Raw genomic sequence first — 25,285 nt, 5'->3', positions numbered from 1 at the left:
CATCTTGGAAAGAGTGGGCTGCTCAGATTGTCGAAGTGTGTTCAGTAGTTTTTTAAAAGCCCAGTTTCTTTGAGATGTCAGGCAATGAGATGTGTCAGTGTCTTCAGCAAATGTTGGGTCAGGTTTTTGAATGTGATTTAAGGTACTGTGAGCTGCTAATTAACTTATATTTTAGTCTGTCTTGCCTCTTGTCAACACAAATGTTCTGCTTAAACCCAGAGAAAGGCAAAGTGCACCTGCCCAATGTGTCTGTAGGTGAGAGATTTTCAAAAAAAGTAGTGCAAGCTGCAAAAATGGAGAGAAGTCTGAAAAGTCAGACTGTGTCTCTGGTCTTTCTCACGCATCCCTTCAGCATGGACAAGTCTCTGAAAGCATGTCTTTTCTAAAATGCCCCCATTTCCCTTTCCTCCTCTGTAATGCTGCTGCTTCTGTCCACCCAGCATGAGCTGAGCTGTGGAGTTCAACTACTTTGTGAATTAATTACAGGGACAAAACTGCTAAAGGAAGAGAGGTGAGTGGATGCAGTCGCAATGAGCCCTGTGGCTCACATGTCACCGCGGCTGCCACAGCTCTTTCAGCATTGGACAGAGCTCTGCGGGGCCGCCACAGCACAGCAAGTGCCCAGCTGCCCTCGGCAGCAGCAGGGCTTCCAGAGGGGCTTCCAGAGGTGTGCAGCCTTGGGCCATCCCAGCAGGGCTTCAGGGGTGTGCAGCCTCGGTCTGTCCTTCCTGAACTCTGAAGGTTTTGCCACAGTTACTAGCAGCATCAGCAGAAAGCCGTAAGAAGCTCAGTGCCTTCCTTGGGCAGAAGCTTTCATAGAATTTGGTTTTGTTCTGGATGGGTATTGTGGGTGCTTCTTTGATGGTATTTCAGATAACCTAGGGGAAACTTAAGTATTCGCTTATAAACCAGTATAAAAATAATACTGCCCATCTGTTTAACTAGTCTTGGTCTGTCTTGTAACAGTTCACTGACATCTGTTACTGTGGTGTAGAGATAGACACTGTGAATCCACTTGACTGTGTGGATTTCAGACCTTCAGTTTATTTTTGGTTGCTGGTACATATGGACCCTGTTCTGTTACTCTCCATGTGTTTGTTCACAAGGACTTCTTAGCACACATTTCCCTGGGAGGGGTGTTTCAGAATGGGGGAAGAAGGGGAAGAAAAGCCAATTAATTTTCCACTTCAGCAATCATAAATAGTTTCTAATTTGGATCCCATCCCACTGTCTTTTCCTCCAGCAAGCTGTGTGGATGGATGAAGCAGCCAGGGAAGGGTGGCCATCCAGATGTGAGCTATCTGATTAATGAAGTTACTGTCAGGCATGCATAGTAAAACTCAGACAAAATGAATAATTTCAGAGTCCTCTTACCAGTGTTTCTGCTCTCTTCCCCTCTTTCACATGGTGTTTAAAGGCTGGGCAGGGTGTCCAGGCCCTGGCACAGTGCTCCTTAGTCTCCATATCCAGCAGACATCTGATAAATTAGAATTGTACTTAGCTGGCTGGATGCTTTTGCAGGCCTGCTTGTGAGACACGCTCTTGGTTTTAGCAGTGATGCTCTTGGTTTTATTAGCAATGCTTTTAGTAGCCCAAATCAGAGCAGTCTCTGTACCAGGCAAAGATCAGGGAGAAGTGTCTCCTTTCCAGGGGCAGCCAATGTTATAAAAAAGAGCTGATGTTAGGTTGGGCTTGTTCATGCTGCAGATCACTATTTGTTGCCTCATCTGCTGTGTGCAGCTGTTTATTGACCCTTACTGAGTTCAGTCTTGGTGAAAGCATTGGAAGAAAATTTTTCCTAAGATCATAATGCTGTTCCCTGTGGACAGCTTCCCAGCAGGGGCTTCATGGTTCAGCAGAGCTGGAAGAGGTGCTGGCTTTTCTTCCTGCTTCTATTTTACAACAGAGTGAAAATTCATGTCTGTAGCACTCCTGCCTTTGGGTGGCATGAGGTGGAAGTGAAACTTCCTCAGCCTAACCAGGTATGAGCCAGGCAGCTGCTAGGCAATTAAGCTAAATATTTACACAGTCTCCATTCATTTGATGGAAGAGTTTTAGAATGAGTGTGCAGGTGACGCAGGAACATTCCAGGAGTTGGTCTGTACTTGTTCCTATTGCTCATGAAATCCCTTTGTTCTTCCTTTCTAAGTTAGCCTATTTAGACAAGCAGCAGCATTCATTCAGGCATCAGCTAGCACTCCAAAAGAATCAAGTCAGCTCTAGATCAGCTATAAGCCATCACAACTCCTCTTGTCAGGAAATCCTTCTAGCGCACACTAGATGTGGGGAAAAATATAGCCACGGTAAAGGTTGCATTGGGAGGCGCAACGTGAACATGGAGATGGAGCAGTGTCCCAGCAAACTGCAGTTTCCAGACTGGGGAAGCATTTCAAAATCCCACCAGGACCCATAGTATTACTGACTGGTAAGCAAAGATGTGGGTTCCCTATGCAGTGAGGAGAAGCAACCAAATCCCTCTCATTGGGAGCCAATAGTACTTCTCTGTGTATAACTATAGCAGAACATGTAGGCAAAACAGGATTATGGTTTCTGCATTAGTTATCAGCTTATTAGCCCCTTGTTTTTTAGACAAGGCCCACTTTATAAAAATCAGGTGAAAGGATTTCTTGCATCTATTTCTACCAAAGCTTTGTTAACACCCTCACCACCTTTAATCTCCCACCATTCTTATTTGTGTTTAGTAATCTATCTGAATTAGAAGTGGTGTGACCCATTCTCTGCTGAGGCCAGACTGCCAGCTTATAGCAAATTACTGAACAAGGCACCAAAGTAATGTAAGGACAAATGTCTCCCTGTACAGATTGGCATGAACACTGGAGGCAGCATTTTGAGCGTAATATTGACTAATTATTTAACCATGAGTGGCAGCTTTGAACATTGTGTTCTTTTTGCTTCGCTTCCCGCATTTACTGTGAATCCTAATTACGAAGGGAACAAGTATTTCTTCTCAGGTCGCTGAAAACACAGCAGCCAGCTTTGGGAGAGTGCATGGGATACAAAGTGGAGGCAGCCGTGGACTGTGTGCTTCAGCTAGGTCTCGTACTAGAGCTAGTACTATGTGCTAGCACTAGTACTCACTGAGCAGGGAGAGCAGGTGTTGGCGGGGATCTGGTCTGAAAATTCAAAAGCTGCTGATAAGAGAAAAAATAGATCGTGGACTAAAAATGCATAATTTGAAATGAGCCGTTTAGATTATTAGCAACATGATTTTTTCCCCCCTCTCTTTTCAGAAGGCTTGGCTTTTTAATGATTCTTTCTGTGATGTTAACAAGAAGTGTCCCCTGTTGGATGCTTTTCAGTAGAGGTCATGGGTATCAAGAGATCTGACCCCTAAAAGAGGAGTGTAAGCTTCTGGCATTAATGCAAAATATCTCTGCCACAGATGGAAACTTACCTGTATTTAAAGGATTATGCATGTACAGCAAACAGCTAGATTCTCTGAATGAGAAGAGACAACTGACAATTGCTTGAGAAGGCAGATAGTTATCTTATTCTTTCCCTTGCCGCTGTTCTTTTGGTCTCCTAACCCATGAGGTGAAAAAATAAGACTTCAGCTCCCAAAGAACTGAGACAATAAACATGTCAGTAAGATGGGAATTAATGTTTAGTGCTGCACTAAAATTTGTGACACCCCGAGCAATTAGACAAATACCTAATAAGAAAATTGATCCTATTTATTCTGAAGCCCTAGAGAAAAGGTTTTTTGTGTACAGTCAAGTCAGACTCATGGAATGGACCTCAGTGGAGATTGTGTCCCTTAGGCCCCCGGAATAACCTCTCTAAGTGCTGAGTTAGGCTTGATGGTCTCAGCTTTTAGTTGAAAACTGCCATTGGCACGGCCTTATGCCTTGCCACTGTCCATTGGAGAAAGCCTGTGTTCGTTGTAGGATTTCTGGAGTTCAGAGAACATGGTTTTAGCTCAGCCCAGAGATCAGCTGTGACTCTTGAGTCTGTATGTCCTCTCTTGCCCCGTGCACATTGCTGGGCTCTCAAGGACACCTGTCTGCCGCAGCTCGTTGTGCAGCTGCCAGCTCAGCCTCTCTGTGGCTTGTTGGGTTTCTCTTCCATAAGCAAAAAGTCACCTGGAAGACTTTGCTTGGCCCTCAGGCTCATTCAGAGTTGTGGGAGGCAGCTGGAAGACAGTGAGTGCCTCAGTAGTGGAACAGAGCGTGCTGGATTGCTCTCCCTGCTCCAGCTCCCTCAGCAAGCCTGCCTGCACACACCTATGCTTTTGTGGCAGATTGGCACAGCACTTGTGGCAGGCTAAGGACACTGCTGGCTAAAAGATCACATTGCTGCTGCCTTGAGGTGCATTCTTGGAGGCTGGAGTCTTGTGCAGTGTAAATATATCCTCTTACTCTTTCATCTGGGGTCAGATGATGCCAGGCTATTATATTGAATGCTCTGTTGCAGTATGTTACACTATGTACTCTGTGGATGACTGTGTGAATGATACTTTTTTCCACAATAAATTAGTTGGAAATTCCCTACCTCTAGACCAGGGTGTTAATACCAGTCACAGCCTTTTTTTTTTCCATTAAAACTTGATTGAGTTAGCTATAGTTGTGACTTGCTGATTTTCCTCTAGTGCCTGTCTTTCCTGGAAGTGCCCAATGGATGATTTTAACTACAGAGGTTATTGAGATATGCCAAGACCAAGATGTCAAGGTTGGCCTTGAGCAATTGTCATTACTGGGAAATTTATTTCTGATGTGAAAAGATTGCCAAAAGCCCATTAGATAACTTTATGTCCTCTGTTTCCTTCCTATTTCCAAAGTCTGCTGCAGGGCTCTGATTCCAAAATGCACTTTTAATAAACTTGCAATTGCATTGTTTGTTTTAATTTAAGGTACCATTTCTTCAAACACAGAGTTGTACCACTTTCTTTTTGCACTTGATACTGAGTTGGTTGTGTATATTAATTAAGGGCCATTAGCAGAGCAAGTGCAGAGCAGTGCAAAATGTGACTGAGCACATGTGCTGTGCTGCAGTCTGCAGTGTTCTGTGTTGTACCATTTTTTGATGAGATTTGAAAAATTACAAGTGAAAACATACTCTTCCTTTATTAGCCACTATTATTAGAACCATATGGCTTGAACTGAAGAATAAAGTGTGCCTGACATGTATCAACCTAGCATGTGTCTGCAGGTGAATATAATTTTTGAAATGCAGATTAAAGGGGAAATGAAGGTGGGATAGTAGTGTTCACACAATTTCTCTAGGAGATGCTAGCACTATTTTCTCATTTTTTAAGGTCTTGCTCCAGGGTCTCTGGAGGATGGACACAGTGGTGCAAGGCTATTTCTCTGTAGGAATTTCCGATATACTGGCATGCATTTGCATTCAGCTTTTTGTATTCCCTTGTAAAATGAGACTCATCCTTGTTTGTGGAGAGGTTAACACGTGATACATAACATGACTCCACGGAAGATATTTGCATATTGGTGCGCTGCTGCTGTGCTGCTGAGCGAAGTTCAAGATGAGACCTTGACCATCCTTGCCTGGTTTGTCCTGAGATAAGAGATCATGCTGTCACACTGTGTAAGAGGCTCTGTTCTTAGGAAGAAACATAAATCCTCCTATCTCAAAGCAGTCTAATTACAAATTACCTGGAGTGAAGAAGAAATTAGTCTTTTGACATAATAATTTAGTCTTTTATTGTTTTACACGTCTTGGATTTTTTACCCCTTCATCATCAGGTGATGGTTTCTTTCAAAGATGAAACCCTGCAGGGGGTAGAAACTGCAGGTCTGATCTGCCCTGGGATCATGTGAGTTTCCCTTGTCCAAAGAGCGTTATGACACCCAAGTTTTGTGGTGTGCTGTTACTAGGAAGCTTAAACGCTTCTTCTTCTGTCTCCAGAATTAACATGTCTAATAGGTCAAACACATACTTTATTTTATTCCTTCTTGGTATAAAGGGGTTTTATTAAGCAATCTCTCAAAGTCACTTCCAAATCATTTCTCTCTTGTTATTTCTTAGTTTTACAGGCTTGTTAGGTGTCTCCTCACAGCTGCTTTTAGGGTTTAATTAAGTCCCTGTTGGTACTGAAGGACATTTGTCTAGGCCTGCAGCCTCAGTGTGTGAGTACAGGTCTGGGAAACCAGCCACTGCTCTGCTGTCTTGCTATCTCCTCTTGCAGGCAGGGATTCCAGCATCCTGGGGTGAATGATATCCCACTTCCTATTGGCATATCTCACCCAGCTGCCATCACAGGAGAGCCTCATTGATCCAACAGCAGCCACCACCAGCCTAGCATCAATGAGTAGCTAAAAATAATGCAGGGTGGAAAAAAACACCCAACATCTAAATATAAATCTCTAATGCCTCAGTAAGGGAGCATTGCATTTCCTAATCACTCAGTCAAATTGTTTAAAGATTCATTAATACTGGAAAGCCTTATGTTTCCACCTTGGTCACTGGCTCCTCCTTATCCCAGCTCTTTTTTAAGAAGGCAGAAGTTTCCTTTTCCCTTCCCTCCCGGTTCTCTGGTAGCCCTTGGCTTTGCTTGTGTGCCCTTTTTTCATAAGCCCTGCTGGCTGCTGGACCAGTGGGAGCACCATGTAGTGCCCAGCCACATTCGCAGAGTTCTGCTGGCTCCTGCAGCCACCTCCCAAAGAGCGGCACGTTAGGGGAAGTGAAGGGGTCCAGGGGACAGAGTGTGACACTCAGGGCACCAGTCTTGCCGTCTGCAAGCTGAAACAGCTCCCACAAACTCAGCTTGTTGAGTTGTGCCACCTGGGCTTGCCACCCACCCTTAACTGTAGCACAGGTGGGATGAAATAACACACAGACATGGAGAAAATGGTGAGAATGGATTCTTTTTCCGACCCATCAGCTGGCTGCCTTTGAATATCAAAAGCCTAGAGCGATTTCTTTCCTCAGGAACACATGCCAAGCAATCGTGCTCCATTGTTGCTGGCAGATTTGTTTTTGCACACTTCAGACAGGAAGAGCGGCACTCTCGGGGCGAAGACGCTGGCACAGCGTGAGCGAGATGGGAAGAGGGAAAGAGCCCAGCGAGCGGAGGGGAAATCTGCAGCGGCTTTGCCATGTTCCCTAGCAACCCGCAGCCCCAGAGCCACTTCCAGTGGCTCCTCTTCATCAGCACAGCTGCATGGGATGTGCGAGCCTCACCATGGTCTGACTGGTGCTATTTTGGGTGTAAAACACGGAGCGTGTGATTGCAGCGCTGTCATGGGCATAAGGGCTTTGGATTTGCTCTCTTGCACAGATGGGAGCAATTCACAAGGAGCATTGGGAAAGTGACTTTCTGTTCTTGCTTGAATGTGTCTGTACCAGCTAGTAAATACTGTCTTGTGGCATAAAGACTTTGCAATGAGTAGATTAGATAGCTCCCCCCACCATTTGTTTTCCCCATAAGGTGGTATTGCAGGGAGAGCTTGCGTCGATGTTCCTGGAGTAACTTCTTTCCTTCAATCCCACTGCGGACACACGTGGGTCTTTGCGCAACAGATACGTGGAGCATTTTGCAGTCTGGGGCACCTATGATGATTCTCTGAATGCTTTTTGCCTGCCATTTCCATGCTCCTGGCTAGACTCACTGCATCCTGTCTAGCTTCTGGGAGGTTTTAATAGAGATTCAGCACCGAGTGCCAGATGGGCATTCCTGAGGGCCAGGACAAAAGAAGCCGGCCGTTTGTCTGACACAAATATTTACTGCCCATACAGTGGGTGCTCTGAATGTGCTGTCTCTTGCACCTGGAGTCAAAGCTGGAGATACAGCATCTTGGAGATGGTAAAAGCAGGGCAGGGCCTGCTTAGGACCCCAGCTTCTTTGTCTTACCATTTCTGAACAAACTTTCCTTGATTTAGTGTTTGGAACAAAACCATCAAGTAACTTAACACTGCATGTGAGGTTCCTTTCCTGCAAGCAGCTTCAGCCCTGAAGATGATCCATAGGGGTTTCAGCTGGCTTTGCTCAACTCCATTGCAGAATATGTCACAACTGCTATCACAATCACAGAAGCATAAATAGTAAAGCTGAAACAGACTTGAAGATCTGTCCTGCTGCTCAGAGACAGGATCAACTCTGCCTAAGCTATTCTTCACAAATATTTGTTTGTTCCTACTCTGAAAAGTCCCACTGATGGAAATCACAGACTCTCCCCAGGCAATCCCTTCCAGCACTTTGCTGGCATCACTTTCTCATCCTCTGTGTTGCAAACCCTCTAAAGTGTGTGAGTGATTTTCAGATGAGGGTCCTACACAGGGAGTGGGCCTGAGCCCCTTATTTAATATTGTAAAACTAATGCAGAGGGGCAGAAGGAAGCATGGAGAGAATACACTGTATTGAGGCAAAGAAGGAGTCTGTAACGTGTTTGGTGTTCACAGCTGTTTTTCTAGACATGCTATTGAAATTTGTATGGCTCTTAGGAACAAGTGTAGATGAGGGAGGGAGGTGGAGGAGGCATGCTTGCTCTGAAGGTCCTCTTCAAGAGGGAAGCCAGCTCCTCAAAAGGAGCCAGGAGAGAGGAGGCCCTGAAAAACATTAGCTTGAGCTGGGAGTTGGTAACAGGAGCCCATGAAAGCCAGACTGAGATGTGCCCCACAGATGGGGACAAGAGACTTTTACCTTACTTTTTAAGTAAGCCCTAGAGTGTCACCTGCAAGGAAGCTGGTTTCAATCACCCATATCCCCTGAGAGTGGGTCTTTGCGGTGTTCACTCTTGGTCTGGCAGTCTGGGAGCCAGTTTTCTCCCTGTGTCATGTGTTCTGTGAAAGACAAATGCAGCTGAAGGCTCAGGGAGCTGCAGTTAGTCTGGGCCAGGCTTGGACAGCCTTGTTGACTCAAATAGTGCCTCTCAACCAGCCAATGTACACCTGAGTACATAGCTCTCTTTGGTATGCTGAGCTAGATTCTCCACTGCTGTGTAAATCAGCGAGTTCCCTGGAGCGACTCTGATTTGCACCATCTGAATGTCTCGCCATCCTTTTCAAGTAAATTCAGCAAAATTGTATATATAGATAATCTTTGTTTTTCCCCTTCAGCCTTTTGCTCAGTCAACCTGCGAGCTGCTTAATCATTAAAATACAGAAGGAGGCTGCTGCTGTTGTGGCTGAACAGGACACAAAAATGGTTCACAGACAAAGTGATCTTTTCAATACATCAAAATGGTCCAGGCACAGTGTTGTGTCCAGCCATAGCCCTCAGGATCCTCAGCTCTGATTGCACATGCCACCACCTCTGCCAGTTCACTCCATTCTCCATGAAGTACTGCTCGACCAATTGGTGAGATAAGCCTGTCTCCAGCCCGGGATGGATGTGGACAGCCTTCTTAGCTGCATCTCTGTACATGGAGGAATGTTTGACAACTAAACATGTATCTTGTTGAGCTGTCAGTTCAACTAACTCTCCCAAGTGTCTCATTTATTGAGCCATCAGGCTCTTCCTCTCCTCCTCAGAGTCAGTCCCAGCCTCACACAAAAGATGGCACAGAAATACATCTTGAGCATGGCCTTCTGAGCAGGGTGAGTTTCTTCAAGCATTTGATGCCTTGAACAGTGTAGATCATTAGGTCTGTATGTCAGCGCAGTGACTGTGCCCTCAGGATGGCAGCAGCCGTAGAGGCTGCAGCTGGGGAAGTTAGATTCCCTCTCTTAGTGCACAGCCTGGTTTGGCTGCCAAGATCCTGGGCTTTTTTGACAGGCTGATGGGAAAGCAGAGGATGAGGAAAAGCAGTAGAGAAACTCTGAATCTAGGGAATCCCATATACCCTTCTGGCTCCAGTGCTAAGCAGGGGAATTCCTTCTCCTTGCCCTTTGCTCCATAGGTACTTCTGTAGCACACATCACAATCCTCGCAGCACAAGCCCCTATCCATTTAACATCTTGAGCATCATGGCCTTAAAGTAGTTTTCAATTGGCTGGAAAGCACGCCTGTGACAAGGTGGGATCCCACACACATGTGGCAGGGAAGTGGAAAAGAGGATCATGTGACTTTGAAACCCCAATATACCCCTTCCATGTGGGAATCAAAAGTGCCATTAAGGGTGTAGTGCTCTGCCCTGGGTGCCTACCCTTCCTGATGTCCCATCAAGAACACACACACACACACACACGTGTCTGGAAGCGTCTGACCAATCCCATAGACTGAAACTCCTGTTTTTTGTTAGCAATGGATAGTTCCTGTACAAAGGAAATTACTCCATAAAATCAGCTGACCACTGAATGCCTCTCCTTTGGTCTTGCTTTCCTGCCTGCTCCCTGCTCTGAGGGTGCTATTAGTCCATTCTTCTATTTCATACAGCTCCTTTGCACATTAGTCTTCCCTAAGCACTCTCCCTGTGGTAGGTGCATATCTCCATGTGCCCTTTCTGCATGGACTCTTGCCAGCTCTGCAAGCTCCTAGCCAGGCTTGCACTTTCTTCTCCTTCCTCTCTGCCTCATCCCATCCTCCCCTTTGATGCTGGACTCTGGCTCAAATCACTTACTGCATGCTGCCTTTGAGTGGTTTTTCCCCTCTTCCTGTCAGCACTTCTCTCTTGCCTTTGTAGATCTGCCTTTTTTAATTGCTATATTTGTGTTGCTAAATGCTAATTTGCTCTTTCCCTTGTCTCCCTCCCCACATTGCTAGAGCCTTCATTTCCAGATCTGACCTTCACCTCTCTGCTCCTGTGGCTCTTCTCCTCCAAGGGCCATCTCCCACCCTCTGCACAAGCAGGATTCATAGCATCTGTAACAGGAATAGAACAGCCAACTCACTCCTGTTCCAGCAGGTTGCAAGGAGAAGGCTGAGACCCTTTGAATATTGAATAGCCATGGTGAAACTTCCAGCAGCATTTTTTGATAGCCCATAACCCCTGCTTCTTGCCTCCCTGCTGCAATTTGGCCACCGGATGGGATGTGCTGGGTCTTCAGCCTGTGGTTCTTTCTGAGGAAAAATTCATTCCTCTTCTCTTGCTGCCCTTTTCTCAGCTCCCACCTCCCTCGTGATTGTGGGAAATTCCTGAGCAGGGACAGTTCTTCAAGGGAGACTTGGAGCTTTTATTTGAGTAATACTTAACTGCCCTGGACTCTATTACAGGAGAATTATGACTTTGTTGAGAAATTTCTACTGCTGTGAGCCAAATGAGAGATCATTTTTGTAAGTACGTTGGGTTGAAATAAATTTATAATCTAGATGACGGGCATTTACTCTGGCCTTTTTCCTCCAAGTGCAGTATAGAATTTGGCACTGCTTTGTTCCTGAAAACATTATTTCTGATTATCCTGAGGTAATTGATAGTGAAACATGTACAAGTCTCTTCTAAAGCAGCAGAGCTTAGGCTGTCAAGATGACATTCACTCGATGGCTGCAGCCCTTCACTCTTTCCTCCTTCTTTTGTTGAGTATTGCTCCCTCTGGTTCCTGATGGCACTGTTTAATTTCACCCCCTCCTTTCCTTACTGCCAGTGTGTCCCCTGTCCTCTGCCTGACGTTGCCTCAGCATCACAGCAGCACCTGCAAGTGCAGGTAGTGCCTTGTGGGTGCAGCTGCTCTGTGAGCTGGCTGCCAAACCCCTTCCCCAGACTCTCATGGGAGCAAGCAGCATCAGGTCTCTGCGAGCAAACCGCCTGTTTTTGGTGGGGACCTCCATATAAAAGAAGGTGAAGGTTTCTCTAAGTTTTTAATCACAGTGATGACCAACTCCAGCCTGGTAATTTTGTGAGAGGCCATTGTCCTTGCTTGGGCTGGAATTAGAGAGGCCAGGGCTTGCTGGTAGCAGTGTGGTCTGCTCAACACTGACGGGCCGGGCAGTTGCTCCTCATGAATTAAATAACACATGTTTGCAAATGGTACTTGACGTGATGTTAGATGACTGAGCTGAGATCCAGGCAACCTACAGATACCTGCAGAGGGCTCTTCGTGAGGAGAATGAGTTGTTTTAAATGAAGTAAAGCTTCAGTCTCTTAAAAGTGAATAAAGCAATTCAGCAACAAAACCATCCATATAGATGGTATAAAATATAGAGATGCTCTAATTGACGTAGAGATGAGGTGAACTCTGATTCTTTACTGCTTACATATTGTCTTGAGCTGTGTCAGCATCCTTTTAATAATCTTCTGTACAGTCTTTCACCACAAGACCTGGAGGTGCAAGCAAATGAGGTCTCCCTTTGATGAGTAGCAATCTCTCATTATTATTTGCAAGTTCTCTTTTCTCTTGCATCATTGGAAAAGCTGTCCCTTTGAAAATTTTTTTGTCACCCTTGAAGCACACCTTGGCTGAGAGGTGAGCATAATAAGATGGCCTGAACAGAATCCAGATGTCCTGGATTGTCTCTTAAATTTCTGCCTCCTTTTCCCTGTCTCAGTCACCTGAAAGACTCAACGAAGGAGCGTACTCAGTGCTTACGCTCTCTTGATGTGTTTGGAGCTCCCTATCTTCTTTCCAAAGGAAGTTGTGCCCATTTTGTTAAAAGGGTTGGCACTCTCCAGTAACCTCTTCAAGAAGCATGGCCTGTGCAAAGTTAAAGAAGAACAGGAAAGCTCTTAGAATTGAAAGCGGCTACACATGAGGAAAAGAACAGGTGATTCTGGGATCAGAGCATGAGTGAAATGGAGAAATCTCCTAGTTGTGACATAAGGAAGAAGTTCTGAGTCAGGAAGAATGTAATTTGTTTTTGCCCACATTATTGTTTCCTCAAATATTGTTATTATTACTTTTATTTATACAAGACTGCTGAGGGGCATGTTGGGAGACCAGTGTTGTTTTGAAGATGTTATAATCTTAAAAGACAAAATGTAGGCACATCGTGAATTGAAAGGAGGCACAATTTTGGCTAGTAAAGGTAATTAATAATAGTCATGATTTGTACTCATTCAGCATCCTTTCATTCAAGGATCTCAAAGCCATTTTGTAATGAAGAGTTCATTGAGACTCCCAAACTCTCTTGAGACAGCCAAGCATTATGAACACCATTTATAACAGCAGGGTGCAGGATCAGACTGGGTTAAGAATATTGCTGAGGATAAAGCTCAGGAATCCTTGCCCTCCAATGCTATGGATGTTGAACAAGGAATCCACTCTGGTCTGAGAAGCCTTTTTTTTTTAACTGTAATTTATATATATAAATCTTTTAATGTTAAGCAAAATATGTAGTCTTCATTTAAGTCATTGGTGTCCTGGGGAAGTGTAATGGCCCATTGTCCCCAGCTGACTAAAAGTGAGACTGCAGATAGTGGTTTTAAACACTTTTGGTTAACCATTTGTTTGCGGTTATAGTTTTCACATGAAAAAACCTTATATTAAAACCTGTCTTGGTTGATGGAAAGTGATGTGAGTTTTAGGTTCTTTGTGTATTAAAACAGAAACATAATTTGCATATTTTAAGTATCTTTTCTAGCCTATTCTGGCATCTGGCAAGAAAGCTATATTTAAACTGTTAATACAGTATGAATGCAAGTTTCACATGCAAAATTAGTACCATTAAAATGGTGAGATTTATTTTTCTTTTGAAACAAGTGATGCCCTGGCACTTCTGTGTTTGTTACCTGCTAAGGCCCTGCAGCTTGGGCTGCCTGTTTTTTCACGGGGTGCGAAGCTGAACCGCAGGGCAGGTGGTGCTGGTGGCAGAGGTGCCGGTTCCAGCCCCAGCTCCGGGGGTGAATGGTGGTGGGGGGAGTGCTGGGGAGCTCCTGGGTGCTGCGGTCCACCGCGCCGGACACGTGTGGGAGCCCGTCACACCGTGTCACTCCTCATTGTCTGTGGGAAACGGTTGAGCTCTGCCTTTCTGGAGTGCTTTGCAAATGAAAAACTTAAGAAAGGCAAAGCTCAATCATTTCCTTGGATTTTAAGGGTGCTTCTGAAAGGGTAGGCTTTGGAGGGGAAGGTGCTTCTTGCAGTTGTTTCACTGTGGCAGTGAATCATCTGGGCGAGTTGTGTACTGTGTCAGTAAATACATCTCTTTTCATCAGTATGAATACTGAAGCATTGCCATTTTTATTAGGTTTGCCTCTGTGCTTGTCCTATTAGATGGGAATATGGCTTGGTTGGTGGTGAGACTGTGACCCGCGCCTTGAAGTGCCAGTCACTGCCACTGGAGCCCCCCACAGATTGATGTCTTTCAGTAGTGCCACCTTGGACTGGCACAAGGGAGCCCTGTACAGGTCTTGAGGCTCATCACCTGACCAGGCAAGGAGCCTAGATGCACTGAGCACCCCAGGATCGATAGCAAGATGTCAAGAAGTGAATTCAAACTCTTGTACAGCACTTTGCTGTGCAGCTCTGGACTCAAAGCTTTGAGACTGTTATCTCCTACTCTGAAATGCAGTAGGAGCTTATGGCTCCTACTCTGAAATGCAGATTTTGACCTGTTGATAGCAGTAACTATAATGCTTAGTTAATTAATGCTTTGAAGGCCATCCTGGAAGCCCACAGTATTATGATGGGAAGAGGAGGGGAGTTGATAAGCAGCCTGTAGGGTCTTTACTGCTGGTGATGATCCATGGGAGTAGAGAGTGCTTGACTCTGAGCCCAGAGAGATGTGGCAAGGCAAGCAGCTTAGAGCAGAATAAAGCCTTTGATCTTGAAACAAATTAGACAAGTAAGCATAGGACCTCCTGATGTAATTTTATGGAGCAGACTGAGCTCTTCCAGCCAAAAACCATAGGCTAAATGGTGCGATTTCTTTATTTGCATATGGGTATAATGGTAGTGCCTCATTTTCCCTCTCAGTAGTACCATCCAGCTGTTCCTTGAGTTCCTGGCTTTTTTTTTAATGTGCCTAAAATGTCTGTTACCAAAATAAGCGGGGTCAATGGAAAAACACAAAACAGCCTGCTTCCATTTTCATACGAGATAAGCCTTGACAAGTGAAGTATATTTGTGTAATGATAGGGCCAAGAGGCCCCAGGCAAGATCAGGCGCTGCTGCATTTTGTTTCTGTATACACATTTAAGCACCAATGGGACATTAAAAATGTAGCATTTTGTATGTGAAATATAGCTTAAATCTGCTGTTTTCTGAGATAACATGTAAAAAATTTACTACTTGGAGATCTAGCCCACTGTTGGTTTTTTTTCTAATGAGAAATGGTCAATGTTGCTTCATAAAAATCTAGACATCTGCTGTTAACCCTGAATATATAGACAGTCCGCAAGGTCCAGCAGAAGCAAGGACTTGCCAGAATAGCAGTGGAAGGTGTCCATTTAACACTGTCATGCTCAGTGCAGAAGCAAGAAGCAGATGGTGGTGTTTACAGAGTATCCAGTTTTTATAATACCTAGTAAAGTAACCAGTCTTTCTAGATTCAAAACATTAGTGGAGAGTATGAAGAATAGCAAAGAAAGCTACTTAGTCTGTTTACATATAATAGCATAGAACAATCCAAGGACCAAAACAGTCGTGTTCATTTGTTACTGTGCTTGATCTTTAATAAAATGTTCTGTCCTCTGTGTAGTCAATTACATTGCAGAAGCTTGGACAGCATCTGCAGGCAGTGATTAATTAAGACAGAAATATTGTTAAACCCATTTTACAGAGTAATTAGGGTGCATGTATGGTGATCCTGTTGAATTCAGTATCAGTACACAAAGACCAAGATTTTGGGTTCGTGACTGTAAGCTAAAAGCTCTGCTCTAGTGAGTCAAAATAGATATCTGTATGAGCAGCCTGATTTTCAGAAGTCCAGGAAACTTCTCAATTCTATAGTGATTTTGCATTCTGGCTCTATTGTCTTTTAAAACTTTCAACATGATAACTCCCCTTCCTACCTGTCTGCATCCCAGTTTCAGAGTGTAAAAAAAAGAGACAATTTTTGCAAAATTGCAGGCTGTGAAGTTAAAACAGAGGAAAATACTTTTATTGTTATTATTACTCAAATTCTGTGTAGCTTAATGCCACAAGAGATCACTGAAACTAAGAGCTTAGCAGGATTAGAACAGGCAGTGTGCATGGATAGCTAAGTGAGGATACAGTTGCAATAATGAAGTTTAAAAATAAAGAAAAATATCCTCTCGAGCTTTGAAAACAGTTACAAAACTGTCCTATTTCAAAGCCAGGCACTGTTAAACAAATGAGTGTTCTGCTGGCAGAACTGCATGTTCTGTATTGCTGGTTTGCTGTGGGAAGGGATGGCAGGGCAGGTAGGCAGTTGAGGGAACTGGTGGCTTGTCCCACTCTGGCATGTCCCAGAAGAGCTCTCTCTCCCTGGCAGCCCAAGACTTGTGATATTGGTCTTCTGGTGTGGGCTGGAGAGCATTGGCTGTCAGTGGGTATCTCCTCACGCAGGGCAGCTTCTTCAGAAGATCTTGATGAGTTATCCTCTGACCAGGAGTAAACGCAGGAAAGTGCGCGCCGCAGGGATTTCCAGCAAAATAGTCTTTTCAGGAATGTGTATGTACTCTGGCAGCTGTAACCTTTCGCTGGGAAAATAATCAAGAATCAAAACATTTTCTTCTAGCATATCTCCTCTGTAAGAGTTGGCCTTAATTATAAACTGTGTTATATCTGTAGGCAATCTTGGTACTTCCTTTGGGAGCACAACTCATGAGAGATGTGGCACCATGCTGGATTTCTTGCTCAGAAAGTTTGCAATTGTTTTGGACAGTCAATAACTTAACAAAAAAGTGTGGTCTTCGTCAAACCATTGAATAAAAAACAATGCTGCAATACTATTTAACTGATGATTAGTTTTGGTGAGTGAAGTGAAAGGACTAACTTTATGCAGATGAACCAGGAGGAAAAAAATGAAGAGAAAGTAACCTATCCGTGAAAGATATTTCTGGCCGCCTTTCAATTCCAAATTGGGCTAATTCTACCTTCTGAAAAGAAGATAATTTCCACGTTTCTTTAACTGGGAACATGTAATTGAAGTGATTTTCACCTCAGAGAGAAGAAGCTTTTTCTACAATATTTGCAAATGGACAAGAAAAATGACCACATACAGTGCATTCTCAATGATGGTGCATTCATCACAGCATCATCTTCAGATGTCTTTTGCAGATTTCGCACTGCAGTTTTTTACCCATCTGGGTAAATATTTATGTGGGGATGGGGAAGGTTCTTGTTTGCAAATGCACCACACTGATTGCAGAGCTCCCTTTTCTGGGCAGTCCTTACATCAGAGACAGGTCTGGAGTAGAAAACATGTGCCAGGGAAGCACTGAGACAAGTATCAGCTTCGTGTACCAAAATAATTATGCAGTGATTCCACACGACTGCTTCTTTTGACCTGGCTTTTCAGGAACTGAACTTTACTAAGGAAGATGAGACAGATGTTGTTGCAGCGTTTTGATAGTGGCACAAGCAATTAGCTCACTTCCCTTTGTAGCATGAAGCTATTTTTCTGCTACAGGGCTTAACCCTGGGAGTGCTGGTGTTTTCCTTAACATCCCAACTAAGCAGTACAGTGTTTATTCAGGAATGCTTTTGCATCTGCACATGCTACTGCAATTCCTCTTCTCTTCCTGAGGCTGTTCTGCAGTCTTCTCTTCCCTGAAGTTGCTTGGTGTTTGATGACAGTAGCAAAGGAGGGACTCTGGTGCCTGTGCTTCCAAAGCATAGTCCCTTCTGCCAGCTTTTTGCTGAGCCTCTTTTTCCATTTTCATGGGGCATTTTATTCATCACTGATGCTCCTGTGGTTAGCCAGACAGAGTTGGTGCTCCGGGTCTGCAAGTCAACGCAGTTTCCCATCTTTGAGCTGTGTTGAGCTAAGGAAGTGGATATTTGTATGCATTGAGGCATCATGGAGAAAAGAGAATGAAGTTAACTCGTAGATCAGACAGCAAATTGAGTTTCTAGACAGCCTTGATCATTGTATAGATGAGGAGAAAATAGAGGAAGTTTCATATAAACAACACCACCACAACTCTGTTTTGTAAGGAAAGCCAGAGTTGTATTTTTACCCTGACCTAACAAAGGAGGAGGAAGGAAACTGTTTTGCTGAAACAAGCATTTTATATTGGACTATGGATACACTTTTCTCTCTATGTTTGTGTGTGTGCATGTCCCCAGCAAACTCAACAGCACGTTCATCTTGCATGAAATGCATTTTCCTGGAGGCATGTAGTCAGCATGTGCCATGGCAGGAGGAAAAAGATGTGCCTAGCACTACTTAAATGCTGGTCAAAAAAGCATGGCATTTTAGTCAAAATAAGCTAAAGTGTCTCATAACATTGTGGTTGGTATTTGCTATTTCTGCTGACATTGGGTACTGGATAAGCAATCTGCCTGGTTTGGAAAAGTGCAATGTAGATAAAATACGAGAGCAGCCCATTTATTGTGTGTATGAGACAGTGTGGCCTCCAAAACCAGAGAGAGTCAGACAAACTGAAAATCTGCAGATTTTGGTCTTTCATTTTAAAGGGCCTAGTCCAGCTCTTGTAAATTAGGCATGGAGGGCTCCCCAGCTGGGAGGTGTGGGAAGCCAGCATGCAAAAGAGGGAGAGGCTTCAGTCGCCTCCTGCCAAAGCCTGGCTGGTGGTGGCCTGCAGGTGCAGTGGCTTTGGGTTGCAGAGTGTTCAGTGTAGGTCTGCAATGCCAGGTACAGCCCCCGTGGGCTGTGTGTGAGGCTGGAAGGCGTGGGGCTCCCAGCAGCCTGGATGCAGGATTTGTCTTTGCCTTAGAGCCCGTGTGTGATGGTGGGCAAATCACTTCAGCTCCATGTGCCTCACTGCCCTTTTCTGTGGACAGGACTGTGGCTTGTGCCTTCTGTTTTGGTCCATTTATATTACAGGGCCCAGGGGTAAAGGCAGTGTTTCAGATGATGTGTGGACAGAGCCCAGCAGAAGAGGCTGGTGAAGACTAATGGAAATACAGGGATGGGGGCCATCATCAGCTTCAGACAGTGCTGTCTTCCCCATGCAAAGTCTAGGAAAGGAGTCTCTGTGATTGGAATGGCAATGGTTGTTCTTTTCTGCATGGAAACTGAAATAGGTTACAATACCTGGAATAAAACCATCTAGAAGATCAGTTGCCAGATTGATTTCTCAAGCTAATAAATCCTTGGCTGCACTTGCTGTGTTAAATACATGTTCAGGCAAGATTCCGTGATCAGCTCTTAGGAACAAGAGAGCAAAGGGAAAAAAACAGGTTGTTTCCAAGATTAAATGTTTTACATTTGACATCTTTAACTGACTTATTAATAACTTTTTCTTTTAGGATTATGCTACATATTATTTCTAATGAAGTAGTTGTAGACTATCCCTTCTAAAAAAAGACACAAAGCACTGGTCAAGGGAATCTGGGTGTTCTGGGTCAAATGCCTGCTTCTAGAACTTCTAGTCATATGAATGTCCTTCTCCACACCAAAATCCCACAGAGGTGACACGACTTAGAAGGCAAATGCAAGTGCACCATACTGCCTGCCTTCCCATGTGAAAAAGTAAGTTGTGGCAACCCAAACACATCAGTATGGTTGCATTTGTACAAAAACGGTTACTGCTCTGTATGGGGACATTCAGCATTTCCAGATGTTCAACAGCTTCCTCAGAACAACTGCTAGGCAACTAGAATTCCTGGCAAAATGCACAAAATCCTTAAATGTTGTTCAGAAAGAAATCATAAGCAAAAAGAAAGAAAACATCTGTGGAAAACCTGAATGTATGTTAGGTCCAGGCTGCATTCTCAGTCAGGGAGGCTGAATGTATGGCAGACAGACCTTGCACAGCCCTTCCAGGGAAATTCATCCAGCCTGGGGCTTATTCCAGGTACACTTTTTTTCCCAGGGGACCATATACCCCTCTCCCTTGTGAACTGCTGCTACTCTGCTACAGAGTAGTTTTTTGGGCAGGCAGTGGGTGCAGCTGCTGCATCAAATGTGTGTACAGCAAATCCAGTCCTTCGAGGGAGCACAGGCACCTGCTGAGGCCAACAAGTGAGAAGGGTGATGGCACAGCCTTAGCATGGACCCTAGAAAAATAAGTATGACAGGGTCAGGAGCATGCAGGTGTTTGGGTTTTGGGAGTGGATGATTGAAGTATTATTGCAAAGTGCCATTCTGAGACCCTCGCTGTATTGATTGATGTCTCATTTGAAATCTCCTTCTTGCTTGAAAGAAAAAAGCATGAAAGCACATAGTTAATTCTCTTGAAGTGCAGTGCTTTAAAGCTGCTGTTCTCTGTTGAATATCACTGGCTCAATAAAGATTCATCATGTCAGATGTAGTTTCTATGAGTGGTCAGTGTATTGTTGCTCCGGTGATTTATATTTTCTTGCACATTTAAGTAGTTATGGAGCATGGAAAAACGCTTCCTTGTTTCATATCAAAGGGCCAATACTTGATGTAGGCAGCAATTAATCAATGGAATAATTTGCTTTACTGAAATGATGTGTTTTATAAATAAGTTAGTTTTTATATGCAAGTCTTTCAAGAAAGCAGTGCACACAAGGATAGCTGGTGTCAGCATTTTTTAATCCTGAAATGACCGAGTTTCTCCTTACCAGACACCAAACTTACTTCTTCTAAGAAACTTCTAGGCATAAAACTATTTCTGTACTTCTCAAAATATGCCATATTTTGGTGTTTTCCAGGGAGAAGACTCTGAGACAGGCTGCCAATACTGTATGCAGCTGTTGGCTTATGAAGGCCAAGAGATCTCAGTTTTCTACACACATATTAAAACCTTGTATATCTAGTACTAAAAATCTGTGGACCAGCTCCTGATCTCACTAATGTTAACAGTAGTATTTGTGTCAAAACAAGAAGAAAACATAACTAGCATCTTAGGATTGCCTGTCTGTCTATATACTCTACCACTGTAGCATTGTCTTTCATGTTGTGTTGTTAAGTGATGGAAACTTTTACCAAGTCCGAACTTAAATGCTTCCAAAGCCTTTTTCAGTTTTGGAGAACAATTGTATAAGTTATTCTTAAAATAATTTTCTCCTTTATTTATTATTATGTGCTACCCAGTAGACATCTAATTATGAGGCACAGGATACTTCCCATTCTAGGAGGATATATATAGCACTTCACTGGATGTTCTTCAGAGTCCATTTTCATTACAATAAGTGAGGTGTTTACTTGCTTGAATCCCTTGGGTCTTAAAAACAAGATAAGTAAGACAAAGAATGAAGTTCAACACTAAACAGCCAATATACCCTGTTACTCTGTGTGAATGCTTTTATAATCACATCACAGGCTGTCCCTTTTTTTTTTTCCAGAGTGGATATCCAAGCTCTGGACCTGCATCAAGCACTCCTGCATTCAGGCCTGAGGATGAGCTGGAACATCTGACCAAGAAAATGCTGTATGACATGGAGAATTCCTCCCTCTGATGACTACTTTGGTGAGCCATGTCACAAGTGTCCGTGGCCCCTCTTCTGTATTTACTGGGTTCAATAATGGGAAGCCTGACAGCTGCACTGGTAACATAGTGACACTCATGTTGATGGATGTGCTTTCCATGCTTGGGCTGGAAGTGTAATCATCCATAGGAATTCCTCTCTAATTTCAGCATAAATCTCATGCTCACTCACTGTATGTTTATAGTCTTTCTGGATATAAAGTTGAATTTTTCAGTGTCTGGTTCATTTTCACACCATCCTGTCCCCAACTTCCAGGCTACCAGTCTGAATTCAGGTGCGGTCGCTGTCGTGCCTGCCTGCCCCATCCCTTCTCATTGCAGCTGCAGAAAAATCTGGCTGTGTAAATGTGTTCTGCTTCCAAGGCATGATCTTCTTTTTCTGTGTGCTGGCATAGATTAAAAGGAAATCCATTTTGAGTCAATCAGGTTGGTTATACATGGGGACCCAGAACTGGGTCCATCAAGTACAAGTAAGACAAATCTGGACTGATTGGTTCATAACAGTGTCGTCTTCCTTGCCTGGAAAAGATAAGCATCTAATTTCCTTCTTAAATGGTATAGAGTATAATTATCTTAGGCATCTATAGGTGTAGAATTATATCTTGCCTTTACATGAAACATAAGCGATAAGGCCTCTGAACTCTGCATTGAAGTCAAGAGTCTTGGGCACAATTGATGCATCTGCCTGTGTGCTTAGTTTCTTACAGGCTTGGGTAATAATGTTATTATGAAACAAACAGTTGTAGTTTGTAGAGTTAAAGACTGGGGCAGGCCATTCATTTTGAGTTCTTTATCTTCCTTTATTTCATCATTTCTTCAAAACTTCATTTAGATTGCCCCCAGGTCTATTTGCTGTAGAGTTTGCTTGGACCAAAACATTTCTGGCTTAAAGAAACTTTCATGGTCTGGTTTAATCAAAAAGTGGGTGGGACCATGGTTTCACTAACAAACAAGGATCTTGCAGTGGCAAGGATCCGATAATATGAGAAGGTTACGGTGTTCTCATCAAACAAACATTACCCTTGTAGGTGGGGTTAGTATCAGTCCCAATTCTCTCTCAGTACCTTCTACCTTCTGTGGGCTGTGCCCTAATACCCAAAATGTCTTCTCTGTAAATACCGATAGTCATCAGAGCTGATGACTATCACAGATCTGAGGTGTGAGCGGGAATGGCTAACTGAAATAGCCAGGGAGCATTTTCTGCATTGCTGTGTTTGACTTCATCTCTGCTATTTGGGTTCACTCTCTGATGTTTTAAACACGAAGCAACAGCCAAATAAACATAACATATATTTAGCCATTAGCTGAGCAGGCAGGAGGGAGAAACTTTTTTCCTGCCCTCTTCAGGCAAATGGCTGAAGCCCCTGAAGCATGAGATCTGATTACAGCAATTTTCTTAATGCAGAACTGTGTGCTAGGAATTGGTTGATGGACCAAAGCCCATCCAGTTTTCCTTTTAGCCCAAGAAGGCAGGCAGATAAACAGAGAAGATTCACAGTCTCCAAGGTCAGAAAGGACCTTGCCATTATACTGCCTAATATCCTACTCTCAGTTTTCTCCAGAAACATGATTGAATCATGACTTTAAAAAAAATAAAGATCTAATCTTATCTTAAAAACTTCGAGCAATGGTGAGTCAACCACCTACCCTGATAAGCCGTTCTAGTGATTAATTTTCCTCACAGCTCGGAAATTGCTCCTGAAGTGATGCTTTAGTTTTGTTTACCACTTGTATTTATGAAGCTGAAAAGCTCGGATTTTGCAGACTAATATTGCATGACTAAGATTGCTCTGCTCTGTTTGAGAGGGTGGTACATCAAAGTTTCTTTATCCAAAAGGGATGCATAGCTGAAAGGGTTGGAACATAAAGTCTCTCGGTGTTAGGTGACTCAGTTTGGCTATCAGATGGGAGGTCAGACCAATGCCACGCCAATAGCTCTTAAGTCAGCAGGAGATGAGAAAATGGAAAGGAGGCTTCAGAGCACTCAGAAGTTTTGCCAGTGTTATTTGTATAAACAGTAGCATGATCAAAGATGGAACAATCATGCATGATGCACAGTGGGAAAATCAAACAACAGCCTTAGACCCTGGGCAGGTCATATGTAATTACAAACTGCGCCCTGATTGATCTTTAATTGCACTGTGTGCCACTGAAATTCGTCTCTGAGGTGGTGTCCAGCCTTGGCATTCCTGATGTGCCAAAGAACCATGTGTTGGGCTAAACATCTGCTCGGCTTTCTAAGCATGCTGGGCCCCATACAGCCTTTTGGGAGCAGTATCTATCTAAGAAAATACAGAATGCTGGAGCACAACTGCTTTTTATGGTTAGGTACAAAGAGGTAGGCTTCCCTCATCTTCCTAGGTTTTGTTCCAGCCAGGCTCCTCCCCGGGTCTCAGGAGTCACAGTGGATGAAGGTTTCTGATACGGCAGTGCAGGCTGGGAATTTTGTACTAATTCTGGTTATGTCAGAACTAAATACCCATCTCTACTTGAGCTGTCAGCCAGTGCCTTTCAATAACTTCGTGCTCATGTGGAAAGAACAAATTAAGTGTAGGAGGCAAAAAAAGAGTCTTTCAACTTTGGTTAACTGTCTCAACCAATATCTCTGCCCTTGTTCTTTAGTTGTTTAGCATGGTAGTGTGGACAGTACAGGATTCATATGGCACATTGATCAAATAATCCAAAAAGGAACAAATGGGCAGAGGACACTGACTCTGATTTGCATTAAATATCTTATGCCTGAGGTCTAAATGCCATGGTAATTGTAGCATACCAGATATCTGTCAGCTAATCACTTTTATTAGTTTGAATTTAGAAAACTGGATTTCAGCATATTAAAAGTTGTTTAAGAGCAGATAGGTTTTGAATTGAGGAATCTAATTAACCTTGCTAGAAAGCTGCAAGGCGTTAATATATTAAGTCGTGAAAATAATTTATTGGAATAATTACATTTGAACTGTCAGGCTGGAGAAAGGTCATTTTTACTTGGTCTGCCAGCACTTTGGGATCTTTTCTGTAACCAACTTTCTTCTGCAAGTTCACTCGCCATATCTCTGGTTTTCGATCAAGCCATCTTGGTTCTGTAGTCAGCAGAATCTGCCCAGCAGTGGGCAGGGTGAAGATTCCTTGGGAAGGAAGAGGAGTAGGAATCACTGAAGTAGTCTCTTTGCCCTGGAAATGCTGTTCTGGTACTGCTGGCAGACCCAGTGAGCTGAGCTGAGGAGCAGGATAGCCAGCACTTCCATCTCTGTGCTCACTGCACCTCTCTGCAGCTTCCTGGGTGGAGGCCACTGAAGGTGGTTTCGGAGTTGGGGGAACTGTTCTAGGCACTAGTTGCTCACACAAACACACACAGCTGGCGGCAGGGCATGGATCACACTGCCCTCCTGGGGAGCCTGGGAGTGTGGTGGGAGCCAGGAGCAGCATGCTAGAGATGCTTGGGAGCAGCAAGATCACAGCTGGCAGCTGTGTGTTGCCAGGACTTATCACAGCAGCACGATCCCGTCGCTGGGAAATCCTCTAGCTGCCATTGGCAAGGCAGTGCTTAAGCATGGAAACAGCACTAGGCATAATAATTTAAAAAAAAATTCCTGTGAATTTTTAGGAGTTTAACGTGCATGTTGGGTATTCTGCCTAACTTAACTTTGTTAAGGCCACACTACTGTAATAAGCCTAAGCACCCCAATCCTTGGTATAGGTCTCTTACCCGCCTATAGTTTCTAGAGTGACTTGTGGAGTTACTACCCCTGGGAAATCCTTGGCAGGTGAGCAATTGAAGTCTTTTAAGTCTAAGCTGCTCTTCCTTCTTGACTGATGATTCAGTTGCTGATCTGTGGTAGTTGGCTGTCTTTAATCAAATCCCTTTTTATTAGAAAGGATTCCCAAATGTCTTATGCTCTGTGCAGTAGGGATAGTTTCTCTCTATCACAGCCCTCCCTGTTGATAAATGTGCTATTGTAGACAGGCATGCCTGATTTGTTTGAAAAAATAATACTTAGTGGAGTGGAAAGCGG

General features: G+C 43.8%; 1 protein-coding gene across 1 annotated transcript in view; it reads left to right on the top strand.

Annotated features, from left to right (window-relative positions):
- The window catches only part of LPP (LIM domain containing preferred translocation partner in lipoma), a 333,633-nt gene that overhangs the window by 228,522 nt on the left and 79,826 nt on the right, over positions 1–25,285 (top strand). The window contains 2 exon segments of the mRNA XM_032119009.1: positions 21,130–21,231; positions 21,233–21,254. Coding sequence (XP_031974900.1) covers positions 21,130–21,231; positions 21,233–21,254 — 124 coding nt within the window.

This window comes from Corvus moneduloides, chromosome 10, assembly GCF_009650955.1.
Source record: "Corvus moneduloides isolate bCorMon1 chromosome 10, bCorMon1.pri, whole genome shotgun sequence".
In the NCBI taxonomy this organism is placed as follows: Eukaryota; Metazoa; Chordata; class Aves; order Passeriformes; family Corvidae; genus Corvus; species Corvus moneduloides.
Note: the sequence above shows the minus strand (reverse complement) of the source record. Positions and strands in the feature narration are given on the sequence as shown.